We start from the raw sequence: 15,737 nt of genomic DNA, 5'->3' as shown, positions 1-15,737 counted from the left end.
CCTCTCGTTTTCCGTTTTTTTTTTCTTTTTTTTTCTTTTTTTCTTTTTTGCTATTTCTTTGGGCCGCTCCCGCGGCATGTGAAGGTTCCCAGGCTAGGGGTCCAATCGGAGCTGTAGCCACCGGCCTACGCCAGAGCCACAGCAACGCGGGATCCGAGCCTCGTCTGCAACCTACACCCCAGCTCACGGCAACGCCGGATCGTTAACCCACTGAGCAAGGGCAGGGACCGAACCCGCAACCTCATGGTTCCTAGTCGGATTCGTTAACCACTGCGCCATGACGGGAACTCCCCATTGTTATTTTGGATTTGCTCTCTTGCGCGCGCGCTCTCTCTCTCTCCCTCTCTCCCTCTCTCTCTCTCTCTCTCTCTCTCTCTCTCTCTCTCTCTCTCTCTCTCTCTCCCTCCCTCCCTCCCTCCCTCTCTCTCTCTCTCTCTCTATTTGATAGAGGAGTTCCCGTCGCAGTGGAAACGAATCCGACCAGGAACCGTGAGGTTTCCGTTCGATCCTTGGCCTCGCTCAGTGGGTTAAGGATCTGGCATTGTTGTGGCTGTGGTGTAGGCCGGCGGCTACATCTCTGATTAGACCCCTAACCTGGGAACCTCCATATGCCCCGGGTGCAGCCCTAGAAAAGACAAAACAACAACAACAACAAAATGTTTTGACTTCTAGGAGTTCCCATTGTGGTGCATCGGGATCGGCAGTTGCAGGTTCCATCCCGTGCCCAGCACAGTGGGTTAAGTATCCCGAGCTGCTGCATCTGTGGCTTGGGTTGTGACTGTGGCTCGGATCTCATCCCTGGTCCCAGAACGCAACATGCGGCAGGGCGGCCGAACACAAACGACGACAAAAAAAAGGTTTTTTGACTTCCAGTTAGGTACACTTTCTCTTCTCCATCTAGAATTAACTTGCTACAGTCCATACAATTGCCTAAATTTGGCTCAGGCAAAGAATTTCCAGATCAATTTACAAAAAATTGACATCTTCTAGGATCATGGTAGTTTCTTTTTTCTTTTCGGGTCTTCTTTTATATTTTTCAGTAAAGTTTTATAGTTTTTTTGGCATTTCTTATTAAGTTTATTCCCAGCTGTTTAATAATTTTGGTAGCTAGAGTGGGTTGAATCCTTTTTCCCATTCCTTTTCCAGCTTTTTGTTACTGGCTGGGTCTGTGTGCCTGCGTCCGAACAGTAAGGAAATCCATTTGGGATTAATGGGTCTTTCTCTTCACAGTGAAACTCCAAGGATAAGGTTTAGATGAGAATGGAAGGTGAAGGATGTGTGGTTTTTTTATTATTATTTTTTGGCTGCCTGGCAGCATGTGGAGTTCCCAGGCCAGGGATCCAGATCTAAGCCGCAGCTGTGACCTATGCCGAAGCTGCGGCAGCCCTGGATCCTTTAATCCACTGTGCCTGCCAGAGATGGAACCTGCATCCTGACGCAGCAGAGTTGCTACAGACCCCATTGCGCTAAGAATAGATCTTGTCCTGTTTTTTGTTTTGTTCCCACTTATCCCCATTAAATATTATATTTGCTTTAAGTTTTTTAATAGGTACCTTTGATCAGATTAGTGAGATTCCCTTCTATTCATAGTTCTCAAGTCGTTGCTTTTTTCTTTTTTATCATAAATAGGTGTTGAATTTTATCAAAGGCTTTTCCCGTATCTATTGGCATGATCATATAATTTGTTCCCCTTAAACTTAACAGTAAGTTTGATTTTCTAAATTTTTTTGGCCACATCTGTGGCACGTGGAAGTTCCCAGGCCCGGGATGGAACCTGAAGCGCATCAGCAACCCAAGCCGCAGCAGTGACAACGCGGGATGCTGAACCCACTGCACCACAAGGGAACGCCTAATTTTCTAGTTTCAAACCATCCTTGCATTTTTAGAATAAAACTCAACATTGTTGGGATACATCAATACATACTGTTGGATTTAGCTTATTTGTTTACAATTTTTACATCTATTTCCACATCCTGTGCCTTCCTTTCACTGGCTTCTTATAGTAGTTATGTTAGTCATAAAATAAGTTTGGAGAGAGTTCTTTCGTTATGATTGGAATGACCCAATCATTAAAGATTTGGTAGAACTCATCTGTAAAGCTCTCTGAACTTTTTTTTGGAGGAGGGTAGGTTTTTAAAAAAAAAAACATAGTCAATTGCTTTGTGGCCATAGGGAGTCTAGCCAGGTTCCCTGTTTTCTAAAGTCAGTTTTGGTAAGCTGTGCTCTTCCAGGAACTTATTCGTTTTACTTATGTTTTCCAGTTACGACATATAGTTGTTTATAATACCTTTTTAGAAAATTTATCTGTTTTATCTATTATCTACAGTATAATCTATTGTATCTGTCATTATGTTTCCTTTTTATTTCTAAATATAACTTACTTGTGTCTTCTCTCTATATATCTAGCTTGTTAGAGGGTTGGCTTTTGTTTCCAGCTTTTCAGTTAATCAGCGTTCTTTTTTTGGCTGCACTCCAGGCATGCCAAAGTTCTAGGGCCAAGGATCGAACCGGTGCCATAGTAGCAACCAGAGGCACAATAGAGCCACCAGGGAACTCCTGAAATAATCATCTTTTGATGTTCTAAATCTCCCTGATCATTGTGTTTCTGTGTTATCAACCTATGCTTGCCTTTTTTTTTTTTTTTTTTTTTTTTTGCTTTTCGAGGGCTGCACCTGCTCCATATGGGAGGTCCCAGGCTAGGGGTCGAATCAGAGCTTCAGCTGCCAGCCTGTGGCAGTGTAGTGTCTTCCACAGCCATGGGAACATAGGATCTGAGCTGTATCTGCCGCCTACACCACAGCTCATGGCAATGCCGGATCCTTAACCCACTGAGGGAGGCCAGGGATGGAACCTGAATCCTCATGGTTACTGGTCGGGTTCATTACTGCCAAGCCACAACGGGAATTCCCTATGCTTGTCATTTTTTTCCTTCTATTTTCTCCAGGTTTACTCTGCTGTTCCTTTTATACTTTCTTGCATTGGAGGTTCAGTTTGTTGACTTATTGACTGCTTGTTTGCCCAACTGCCCACTCAACATCTCTTCTCAGTATCGCACGTCTAATAGGCAGCCCACGCTTAATACGGCCAAAACAGAACCTTTAACCTGTACCGCCAAAAATGTACTTTTCCTACAGTTTTCCCCATCATGGTGAAAGCGCCCGTTCACTCAGTTGCTCAGGCCAAAACCTCAGGACGCATCCTTGTTTCTTCTCTTTCTTTATGCCCTACCTCCAATCTTCTCTGCTCAATTTTGAAAACATAGCTTGGATTGCACAACTTCTCAGAACCTTCATTGCTACCACCCTAGTGAAAAACCACTGTCACCTCTCCTAGACTGCTGTCAGGGCCTCCTGCCTGGGCTCTTACTCCTCATTTTGTCTCGCCACAGATTTCCACACTGTACCTGCCATAGACATCTGATGATGGCAGCTCCCAGCTCAAAATCCTCCAAAGACTTCTCATCTCAGAAGAAGCTTCCAGGGAGTTCCCGTCGTGGCGCAGTGGTTAACGAATCCTACTGGGAACCATGAGGTTGCAGGTTCGGTCCCTGCCCTTGCTCAGTGGGTTGGCGATCCGGCGTTGCCGTGAGCTGTGGTGTAGGTTGCAGACGCGGCTTGGATCCCACGTTGCTGCGGCTCTGGCGTAGGCTGGTGGCTGCAGCTCCAATTTGACCCCTAGCCTGGGAACCTCCATATGCCGTGGGAGCGGCCCAAGAAATAGCAAAAAGACAAAAAAAAAAGTGGAAAAAAAAAGTCCAAGAACATGCAGCTCTTCAAGTCACTGACATTGCCCTTTTAAATATTATGGCACAGGAGTTCCCGTCGTGGCGCAGTGGTTAACGAATCCGACTAGGAACCATGAGGTTGCGGGTTCGGTCCCTGCCCTTGCTCAGTGGGTTGGCGATCCGGCGTTGCCGTGAGCTGGGGTGTAGGTTGCAGACACGGCTCGGATCCCGCGTTGCTGTGGCTCTGGCGTAGGCCGGTGGCTACAGCTCTGATTCAACCCCTAGCCTGGGAACCTCCATATGCCATGGGAGCGGCCCAAGAAATAGCAAAAAGACAAAAAAAAAAAAAAAAAAAGCTTCCAGTTCCCACGGCAGCTCCAGGTTTCTCTCCAACCACATACCCTGTCACTCTTCCAGCCACATCAACTTACTCGTGAGACCCCAACACGTCAGGTGTAGTCTCTCCTCAGGGCCTTTGAACTTGCCCGACATCTTCTTCTCTCCCCAGATAGCCATATGGGGGAATAATGTGTGAGCAAAAGCCTGTGTTATATAAGCAGCACCCCCTTTACCCTTGCTTTATCTGTCTGAAAGCGCTTATCACTAGGAGACATATTACACACTTATTTGTACATATTGCTTTGTATGAAGCCTCCCCCACAGGAATGATAGTTTTGCTGTCTTGTTCAGTACTGTGCATCCAGAGCCTGGAACAGTGTCTTCCATAACATGTATTTAATAAATTAACAGAGGGTAAGGAGCCACATCAGAATCAGAGGGTTCCTTGACCCTAGCTCAAGGGTCACTGGATGAATCGGATGATAGCTGGAATCAGAGTAAGGTCGCCTAGACAAACAGTCTTATCCTGAACACTCCATTACTAAAACTTTTCTCATACTCTTAAATATTTTTCTCACCGGCACTGTGGATCTTAGCTCCCAAATCACTTCTTCTAGAAGTCTTCCCTCTCCCGTCCAGGCAGTTAAGGGCTGCTGCCTTTGTGCTTCCATTGTGCCTTCTGCCCACCTCCACCAGACTATCTGCAGCCTTGGCTCTTCCCCCATCAGAGTTTCAAGAAGATCAAGGCTGTGATTTGTTCTTCAGTTTATTCCCTGCCCCTGTGATTGTGTGGCACACTGCAGGTCAGATGTAAGAATGCATTGGGTAGGCCTCTTAAACCAAGGTCCCTCGGCTGGAACAATGTCAGGCAACTTTGCTGCTTGTACTGAAGGTGGTAATGTGGAGAAAATGCGGGTGCGGTGAAACACGTATAGCGGCGTACTGGGTGTGTTTGTGGACAGCGGGTCGGGGGCCCGGCATGGCCGCGCAAACAAGCGTCCCGAGCCTAGGCCTAGCTTTGCTCCAGCATCCGCAAGGGCCCATTAATCCTTAATATTCAAATTCCGCCCACTAAACCAGCCCCCCGGAGTCCAAGCCGCTTCTTTTTCCCAAATGACGGCCGTTGGCAGCCAATCCGCAGCTAGACGGGGCGTCCGCCCCCTTTTCCCTTGCCGGAATGGACACGATCTCCCGCCAATTGGCGGCGTCGCCGCCGAGACCCCGCCCCCCCCCGGGCGCCGCACCCAATGGCGTGCGGGCTCGCGGCGGCGCCGGGGGCCGGGCGCGGGTGCGCAGGTGCAGCAGCGCGCAGGCCGGCCGGGAGGGCGGGGCGCGACGTCGGCCGTGCGGGGTCTCGGCGTCGGCGGCGCGCGCGCTCCCTCCTCTCGGAGAGAGGGCTGTGGTAAAAGCCGTCCGGAAAATGGCCGCCGCCGCCGCTGCCGCGCCGAGCGGAGGAGGAGGAGGAGGCGAGGAGGAGAGACTGTGAGTGGGACCGCTGCGGCCGCGGGCGGGGACCCTTGCTGGGGGGCGGGGGGTAGGGGCGGGACGTGGCGCGGGAGGGGCCCGCGGGGTCGGGCGACACGGCTGGCGGATGGCGTCCCTCCTCTCTTACCCTCCCCCTCCCGCTGGTGACGGCCCCCCCCCCCCCTCGGCCCGTTACCCGCACTTGCGGGTGACCGTCCTCGGCGCAGCCTCCCAGGGCAGCCTTCGCCTGGTTCCTCCCTCCCTCCCTCCCGCCTTCGGCGCGCATCCCGGCCCCTGGCCCCGCGGGCGCCCCTGTCGCCGGGGCTTCGCCTGTCGGGGCTGCGCGCGCGTCGTGCCCTTCGCGGGGCTTCGGGCCCGCGGCGCCGTCGCGCGCCCGCGGCCCCGGCCTCTCCCTGGATCGCGCTTTCGCGTCTCCCTCCCTCGCGCGCCCCCTCTCCCGTTACTCGGCCCCCCCACCGACGCGCGTGCGCAGTCCGCCTCCCGTCGGGAGAGTGCGCCACAAGGGCTCCGGCGCTCTCACCCCCATCTCCAGGCTTTGCGTCCCCCTCCTTCTCGCCCATTCCATGACTTTCTGCCCCCACTGCGAGCGAGTTCCTTTCGCATCTAGCAGGAACAAGTAGGTGGGAATTATTGTCCACCCACAAAAGGCGCTAGACATTGTGTTCCTGGTCCCACGGCTCATCATAAAGAGGCGGTTATAGTTACCATCAGGAGCCGTGGGTCGGGGACTGCGTGTCCGGCAGCACCTGAGGCTCTTCGGTGGGAGCACGCCCCCAGGGTCTTTGGGGGTGCTGTGGCCTCAGAATCTGAGCGCCCTCCCCTCCTCCCCCCGTTCGCCGGCGATCTTCCAGTTACATAAGTGGAGTGGGACATAGTATGTGACCGGCTTCCAGAGCCGCGGAGCGCGCCTTGCTCACGATCCCCAGCCCCGGATGGGGCAATTTCATCGCCCCTCCTGTGGTTCCTGTCAGTTGTCCCCGAAAGTTTCTTTTCTTTTTAGTGTGGTTCTGACTGAGTCACCCAAACTGAAATTCAGGTGACTTGTACGTGGCGTGGCAATGTTTTCTGTGGGTTTGCACTGAAGACTTAAGGTCACTGTGAAGAGTCTAAAGATTGCTTTGACGGAGGAGACCGTTTATGGCATTACCAAGTGTGGATCAACGGGGCGGGGGTGGGGGGGGGAGCTTGCTCTGGAACATACCTCTGTGGCCGTCGCTTCTGTTGTGTGTTTGGTGTAGATTGGTCACAGCAGAAATGGGCTCCACCACAAAAATGATATTCCTGACTCATGGTCAGGCAGATGTGTGCTTCTGATTATTTTTCCAGGAACAGGAACGGGCTCTGTAGAGCCATTCCCATGTTGTGTCTTTGCTGTGCAGGATCAGTGCCCCACATTGTGAGATGGTAGGATCGAATTCAGGGAGTGCTTGGTGATCGTGGAACCAAACCTACTAGCCTGTGAGGCTGAGTGGCTTAGACTTTGTAGGACTCTCACAACTTTTAGGCATTTTGTTATTCTACAAAAAAGGAAGCATATTCAGGCCTTGGGAGGAGAATTCATTGTTAATGGACAATTACTCTAGGGGAGAAATTTGGGTTTCGAAGCCAGAATTTTCATCTGCGTCTTAGTGATTTCACTTAACAATGAGATCAACTGCTCCTCTTGGGTTGTTTGAAACATGCTGGATCCTTATTGCAGACAACCAACCAACCAGATCCGGATTTTTTTAGGTCTCTTGGGAATTTCCACCAGGGATTCAGGAAAATAGGCTTGTTTATGGGCTTTTTAGGACTTGTACTTAAAAGTCCAGTCAGGGAGCCTAGGAAGCCTTTGGTTTTATGTTCTTACCCAGACCATGTCAGAACCTTAAAGGACACAGGCCAGTGTAGTAGAAGTACAGGATTAAATAAGTTGTCACCGAGCGCGCATCGCTGGCCCGGTCCTGCTGTACATTCCTGTCCACACACACACACACAAGCCTCACTTGACAAAGCTTCCAGGGTTTGTACATCTGAGCCCGAGATGTGAGAGGACAAGGGCTCTGCTTCGTTTGGCATCATTGGCAGTGCGTTAGCCCTCTCGACTGCCCCTCCAGACAGCTGTTCCATCCTACCCCTATCCCTTTAAACTGCACAGCTTCCAGAATATAGTTTCTCTGCAGAGTGCCTGGTGGCATCTGAAGTCATTGTGTCCTAACACCTTGAAGAAACCTTCTGTGACTTTCTTGCCAGTACTGGCCCATCACACCATGCTGTCTCTTGTTGCTACAGACTTGCCTGGAAGGCCTTAAACCTAGAGTCCCAGGTCTTTGTTTCACCTGATAGACCATCATGCAGTCAGATTGCAGTCCAGCTTTTGTACTTGCTTGTGTTAGGGTTAGAGTACAATTTTGCATTCTATTTGCAATTTCCAGCCAGAGCCATTGTTTCCCTGTCTGCTCTGCCTCTTTGTGGCTGAATCTAGTGGGGTGGGGAGGTAAGCTGTGGAATGTGACAGAAAAACTGATGAGCGGATGTTGCCCCCATCCAAATACTCCTTCCTCCGCATTGAGATGGAATGAGAAGCTTGCTTCTTGAACCTAGAATAAAGAAGAGCAGATGTAAAGGTGTTATTTTCTTACTCCAGGCCAGTTTCCATCACTCATACACCTGCCTGGAATTATTTGCATGATAAATGATGTCTCCTGGAAGCCGTAATCTTTTATAAAGGCGAATATCAGTGGAGATCTTTTTATCGGCTAAGAGCACTCTGTGGCCAAGCTGCCCGAGTTATCTATGAGAAGAAGACAAGCAGAGAAGATGTTTGACCTTTGTAGTAACTAGTGTTTTAAGTGCACTGGGGGTAAAACATAGTCTAGACTGGCAGTTCCAGGGAGTGTGGCAGGACGCCTGCTTGTTCTCACCCCCTCTGCCGTGGTAACATGCGTGCAGACCATCTCGTGTGGTCAGCAGACCCAACCTTTTTTCTCGGGTAGAGCATTGTTACCCCTCCAGCGGATGGACCTTGTCCTCAGTGTTTTGGTACCAGCCCTCTCCAGTGAAACTGCCATTGTCACCACTGTGCCTTTACCTCATTTTGGGTAGGACAGATGTAAACGAGTTCCTTTTCCTTGTACTCTCTGACACAAAAGTGCTCTTGTGCCTTTCTCTTGCAAGGAACCTTTTCCTTCCTATTGAAAGCTTGATTTGCATGCCATTGCTTAAATCCTTGGTTCCACCCCTTTGATGGTAGGTATGGCGTCTGGGGGAACTGAGTGGGAACAGGAATTTGGGGGCTGGCAGGGCATGCCCCCTCCCATGTTTAAGGGGGATTGTGACCACTCTGTTACAGACTAAAGCCTCGGCCTTTTTCACTTCTTCAAGGCACACTTGCGTTGGTTCTGCTGGCCTATGGATATGTCCTTAGCATAGCTGTTCTGCAGTACTGCATAAGTCTGGACTCTGGGGAGCATGCCTTCGAGAGGGTTCAGTTGGCTTCCTTGCCTAAGAGCTGGGGGCACTGTGTGTGTGTGTGTGTGTGTGTGTGTGTGTGTGTACACACACCTGCAAATCACTGCTTTATTGGGTCTTCACCTAATTGCTCTCATTTGCTGGCTCTCTTTTCTCTCTCCATAAACTCCTAATCAAAGAACTTAAACTTTCAGAGCTGGAGGAACCTTAGTCTAGCCCCCTCAATTTACAAATAGAAATGCAATTTACCCCAAAAATGCAGGGCCTCCCAGCCAGGATACCAATTTACTTTCTGTTGTATAGCTACCTGAGTAACACTGTTACCTGACTTCTGGGATTTCAGAGCATCCTATGATTAGACTGTTTAAGGGAATTATAAGGCCTCACTGCACCTCAGTAGATAATTCCGGATACCATCCTGGTAGGTATAGCGCAGCAGTAAAAGGCTTGACTGGTGTTGCCTTTCCTCTGGGTTTCATTACATGAGCAATTGTGTGAATAGTCTCTAGAATTTTTCTAAAGATAAAAGTCCTACTCTTAGGCCAGCAAGGTATCAGAGAGTAGCTAGTATGGGGCGATTTTAGTTTTAACAAGGAAATGATGGTTATCTTGATGAAAAATGGTGACAGAAGATCTTTTTTGAACATGTGTTCAAAAGCAAAAGAGAAACTGTCAAACTATTAACTCAGTTTGTTGAACATTCGATTTACGATGATCTGAGAGGCTTAAAAACGTTTGCTCTGAAACAGGCGTGTGTTATTTTTAAGGATGGCTTTGGATCTCCCAGGGCACTTAGTTTCTGTTGGTGCTGCCTTTTTTCTCTCAGGGTTAGAAACCCCTTTATGTGATGTTACAACAGATTGTGGCAACTTCAGCAGCTTGAAAAAGAGAAGGGAGACTTTGCCTCTGGATTTCACATGTTCTTTTGGGGAAGACAGTCTGATGTTGCGTGTTCTCTCAAACACGTCTTCTCTCCCCGAGTATCTCTGTATGACACGGTGCAAGAAATACAGAGATCATCACTAGTGATAAGCTTTATGGTGTCAAAATGTCCCTCAGAGGTGACAAGACCTGTGATAAGCGTCAGTTCTAACACGCACGAATCTTGCCTTTCTTTGAGCACTGTGCGTTATGTGCCACTCAGCTGCAGTTTATCCTTTGTTTCTAGCTCGGTCAGCCGGGAACTAGCGTAGTACTTTGTCTGTATGTTTATCTTCAAAATGTCCCAAATAGCCCTGGGAAAAAGGTCGTGCAGCACAATGGGGGCTTTCAACTTACGATTTTCTTTGTTTTAGGCTCCATAAAAATACAGACTCACCAGTTCCTGCTTTGATGTGACATGTGACTCCCCAGAATACATCTTGCTTCTGTAGACCAGCTCCAACAAGATTCCATGGTAGCTGGAATGTTAGGGCTCAGGTAAGTAACCTTCCTTTTTTTTTTTTTAGTATATGTCCTGGTTTGGCCATCTGTTTTTAAAAAAAAAAAAAAGGAATAAAACAAGATATACTACTCTTGGACAGTATGAAAGTACCCCAAAGACTAAAGACATAACTGTGCCAAACTGTGCCATATAATAAAAAAAAGTCACTTCCCTGAGCCCTGAAAAGTCAGTTTAGGTAGGGTTACTTGGTAGCCACAGCGTGATCTGGGGGCGGGTGTCAGATTAGAGCTGGAACTGGTGATCTGCACCTTCAGTTCACCTTTAGGCAGTTCAGCTGAGCTGGGAGCACTTAGACCGAGCTCCTCACCTGCCGCCGCTGCTGTTGCCCGGCGGCCTACGGCATGACTCTGTTTGCTTTGGTCTTGGGCGAATGACTTCCTGGTCAACAGTAGTGGGTGATGCATTTTCGGATGTGGGAACTGGTGTGCGGTCCCCTAGAAGGATGGCCTCCTGAAAGCTGTTGCGCGTGCTTGCCGCACTCCTCCCACGGGACCCAAAGAGAGCGCCCAGATACACCTCTGGCTCTCGAGACTCTAGAGCAGAATGGATGTCTTGAAAAAGCTGGGAGCAATCGGAGCCGTTTGAGGTCTGACACTTGGGTGCTCTATCAGCCACACTTGAGGCTGGCTACTCTAGCGCCACTGTGTGGACTTCAGTTTTGTAAACATGAGCGGTTCCTTAATTTCTCAGCTGTCAGGCTCAAGATCTTAAGCTTTTTTAAAGTCAGGTCCCTCCACGGTTGATGTTTTGACACCTGGATTTCAAACATTCCGTGTGGTAAGGCAGAATGTTCTAATTGAATTTTTCCATTTCTTTTCCGAAGGAAAAAATGTGAGTTTACACACATGCTCCGATTGTGACTCTTGCTGAGACCCTCAAGTAACAGTTAGTTGTATCTAGTGGATTCTGACACCTCAGTATAAAGTTGTGTGGGCATCCTTGACAGCCCCTCTGGGGACCGTGTGAGGGCAGAGTCTGGGTGGAGCAGGAAAAGGTGTGGAAGGAAGCGGAGGGCATCACGCTGCCTCCAGGTCCCAAATTTGGTTCCACTCCTGATCCTGTGACTCAAATTGTCATTCCCATTTACTGCTGTGGGGTGTGCTCTGGGCCCTGCTGACAGGGCGTTCTTTGTACGCCGCTTATTTATGCTGGTGGGAGTTGTGTGGCTGGTGCTTTGTGTATTGTCTCGGAAATTGTGTGGCCTAAATGTAATACGTGGCAGCGAATGGGTCTCTTCTGCTAGGTATTAGGACTGTGGGGGTGATTTATGTTTTTCGTAGTCTTTTTCGCAGATTGGGAATGGATTTTATCAGACAGTGGTGACCGTGTATAGTGTCTTCTAAGAAATGTAGAAAGGAAGAGATGTTTTTAAAAATAGCCCTTATTACTTATGAATAGGAAAGACTCGGCCATTCGAGCTTCAAGGAACTTGGAAGGAAATTCTCAAAGAATGGAACCCCTCTTTAATAAATGAGTGCTTGATATCTTGCTGCTTTTCTTTTCCCTTTAAAGAAATTAGAAAAATAGGAGTTCCCATTGTGGCTCAGCGGGTTAAGAATCCAACTAGTATCCATGAAGATGTGCATTTGATCCCTGGCATCGCTCAGTGGGTTAAAGCATCTGGCATTGCTGTGGCTGTGGTGTAGGCCGGCAGCTGCAGCTCTGATTTGACTCCTAGCCTGGGGACCTCCATATGCTGCAGGTGCGGCCTTGAAGAAGAAAAAAAAAAAAGGAATTATGAAAGTAATACATGCTTTTGATAGAAAATTCAAACCATTTTAAAGTATATCAAAAGTAAAACAGTGAAAGCTCCCCGTTACTTTCCAAACCCACTACCCAGAGTAACTGCTGTTAATAGCTTAAGTAGATCCTTCTGAATCTTCTTCTCAGGCTATACAAACAGGTACCTTTGTATTTTTGACAAAACAAGGATGGCATTATATGTATTCGGCCTCTATCTGTGTGGTATGTTTATCTGCCTTCATTTCTCTTAAATGGCAGTGTAGTTTGGGGCTGATATACTGTCACCATTGTCCCTCTATTGGTTTTGACAGCGGTTTATTATTAGAGATGCTGCTGGGTTGAACTTCCTCATGTGCCAGTCTTTTTGAAGAATGGCTGCCTAGAATTGGAGTTGCTGGTGGGTACTTCACATCACTCTCCAGAATGGTTATCCCAGTTCCCACGGCAGTCTTAGAAAGTGCCACTTCCCATACACTCCCAGAATTGGGTATCCATCTTTTATTTTATTTTATTATAAGTTTTTTTTATTACTCAAATGAATTTATCACATCTGTAGTTGTATAATGATCATAACAATCTGATTTCACAGGATTTCCATCCCACAGCCCAAGCACATCCCCCCACCCCCCAAACTCTCCTCCGGAGACCATAAGTTTTTCAGTGTCTGTGAGTCAGCATCTGTTCTGCAAAGAAGTTCCGTCTGTCCTTTTTTCAGATTCCACATGTCAGTGAAAGCATTTGGTGTTGGTGTCTCATTGGCTGACTGACTTCACTTAGCATGATCATTTCTCGGTCCATCCATGTTGCTAAAAATGCTGGTATTTCGTTCTTTTTGATGGCTGGGTAATATTCCATTGTGTATATGTACCACATCTTCTTGATCCACTCCTCTGTCATGGCCATTTAGGGTATCCATCTTTTAAATATGCACGTCTGGGGTTTTTACTGAGGCTGAACCTCAGTAGTCTTTGGCCATTTGTACTTGGTCTTTACGAATTGCCGGTTTATGTTCTGCATTCCTTCTTCTGTCAGGATCTTCTTTTTAAGTTGGTTTATAAGAACTCTTAACATAATAAGGATATTAATTCTTTATCATCATGCAGATATTTTTTCTACTTTGTCATCATCTTTTGATTCTGCTTGTCTTTCTGATATATAAAATTCCTGATACGGTATCTTCTTTTGCTGTCATACTTAGGAAGTCCATTGCTACTCTAAGAACATGACAGTATTCATCTATATTTTCTTTCATCCTAAAAAACTTGATGATGTGCTATATTTGTAATACATATTTGATATATGCAAAAGAATTAAGTTGTCCGGTTTCTTGGTGTGGTATTTAAAATACTTGTTTTTTTAAAAAGTGTTTCTTTGGTCGCACCTGCAGCTTGTGGAAGTTCCTGGACCAGGGGTTGAACCCCCACCACAGCAGTGACAATGCTGGATCCTTAACCCACTGAGCCACCAGGGAACTGCTGAAGTCGTAGCTGTTTGGTGAGCCAGTCACCTGGTCTTCACTTTATCATATGCTGACTTCAAGTGAACAAAGCGTCTCTTACTTTGTTCTTTCTGAATTTTTTCTTTCTGAGACTTCACGGCAAGCCTGTCAGCAGATAATCATGTATTTATTTACTCAACAAATATTTTATTCCCTGCTTTGAGCCAGGGGTGGTGCTGGGCCCTGCAAGTGCTGCCTTCTTGACTGGGTGAGGGATGCAGGGAGAGGCTGCAGCGGTCATGATGCAGGCCGCACGGCTACAGTGCTCATTCTGGAAGACTCAAGAGAATAGTGGATCTTCACAAAAGTAGGTTTCAGATAAACTGGGAGGAATCCAGGAGGTGTGCGTGTGTGTGTGTGTGTGTGTGTGTGTGTGTGTGCACACGTGCGTGCCCATGTGCGTGCATGTGTGTGTGTTTTAAATTCTGACATACGAGTTACAGCTTTAGGGTAGACTGCAGCATAAGCATAGTTTGTTTTCTGATTCATGTAATTGCAGGCTGATGTGTGTCGATTGATGATGAGGACTTTTTGCTCTCTATTCGGCTGGCTTGGTTGTGACGGCATAAAAGTTGTGTACTGATAAAATGGTAATTTTCCTCTGATGATTTTGAAGCTTTCTATAATAGCTGATACCAATAAAGACAGGATTTTGGTGAATGTATTCTTAGGGGAACAAGTGTAGTGTTTTGCAACTCGCATCATTGAAATCTAATAAATACCCTCAAAACTGAATGGAATCCAGATTTTCTTTTAGCTTAAAGAAAGGATATAAATGGCTTGTGATTAGGGAAAGGCTTCTCGCGTAAGCCTGAGTTTTTAATGGTACTTGGTACGGGTAGAGCGTGCAGAAGGAAAAAGGTGGTAGAAAAGGGTGTATGGTATCAGATCTCCTTGCCACCCCGTCGTGAAACATCCATTTCTCTCCCTGAAGGAAACTGTCATTACCAGTTTCTTATTAATCTGTGTGGGTGTTGTTTTTAAATTGTGGTAAAATATACATAATGTTAAATTTACCATTTTAGCGATTTTAAGTGTATAGTTTAGTAACATTAAGTACATTCTTATTGTTGTGCAGCCATCACCACTGTGTATCTCCAGAACCTTTTTTTATCTTTTGCAAAACTGAAATGATCCCCATTAAACCGTGACTCCCCATTCCTCCCTCCTCCCCCAGCTCCTGGCAGTCCCTCTTCTACTTTCTCTGCCTCATGTGAAACTGACTATTTTAGTAGTTCCCGCTGTGGTGCTGTGGGTTAAAGATCTGGCGTTGTCTCTGTGGTGGTGAAGGTTTGATCCTGGCCCAGCACAGTGGGTTGGTGTTGCTGCAGCTGTGGTGTAGATCATAGCTGCAGCTTGGATTTGACCCCTGGTCCAGGAACTTCCATATGCCATGGGTGCAGCCAAAAAAAAAAAAAAATTGGAAAAAAAAATTTGACTATTCTAGATACCTCATATTATATTCTTTTTTTGCAGGGGGGGGGGTTCTTTTTAGGGCTGCACACGAGGCATATGGAAATTTTCAGGCCAGGGGCCCAATTGGAGCTGTAGCCACTGGCCACAGCCACAGCCATGCCAGATCCAAGCTGCATCTGCGACGCCAGATCCAAGCTCGCCGCAACACCAGATCCTTTAACTCACTGAGGGAGGCCAGGGATCGAACACGCAACCTCATGGATACTGGTCAGGTTTGTTACCGCTGAGCCATGATGGGAAGGCCTATATATTCTTACATATATCTTTATGTATATATTCTGTGTGTGTTTACACACACTCAAACAAAGGGGTGTGTGTGTGTTTACCAAACGGTGAAATACCATGCACATTTGCAGAGTTTTCTCTTTTTAGTTAATATATCTTAGTGACTATTCGGTATCAGTTCCTATAGAGCCATGTCACTTTTTTTTTTTTTGTCTTTTTGCCTTTTCTAGGGCCGTTCCTGCGGCATATGGAATTTCCCAGGCTAGGGGTCGAATCGGAACTGTAGCCTCTGGCCCACAGCACAGCCACAGCAACACCAGATCCGAGCCGCGTCTGCGACCGACACCACAGCT

The 15,737-nt window shown here is 47.5% G+C and overlaps 1 protein-coding gene across 2 annotated transcripts in view; it reads left to right on the top strand.

Annotated features, from left to right (window-relative positions):
• The first annotated feature begins 5,397 nt into the window (after positions 1-5,397).
• Positions 5,398-15,737, top strand: part of MECP2 (methyl-CpG binding protein 2) — a 53,697-nt gene continuing 43,357 nt past the window's right edge. The window contains exons 1-2 of one of the 2 annotated variants that reach the window (XM_047765777.1): positions 5,398-5,545; positions 10,294-10,417. In XM_047765777.1, the coding sequence (XP_047621733.1) occupies positions 10,392-10,417 (26 nt within the window). In that variant the 5' untranslated portion in view covers positions 5,398-5,545; positions 10,294-10,391. The remainder of the gene's footprint in view (positions 5,546-10,293; positions 10,418-15,737) is intronic. The other variant, XM_047765776.1, reaches the window with a different exon arrangement.

This window comes from Phacochoerus africanus, chromosome X (assembly GCF_016906955.1).
Source record: "Phacochoerus africanus isolate WHEZ1 chromosome X, ROS_Pafr_v1, whole genome shotgun sequence".
Lineage (NCBI taxonomy): Eukaryota > Metazoa > Chordata > Mammalia > Artiodactyla > Suidae > Phacochoerus > Phacochoerus africanus.
The sequence above is the reverse complement of the archived record's forward strand: the minus strand, read 5'-3'. Positions and strand labels throughout refer to the sequence as shown.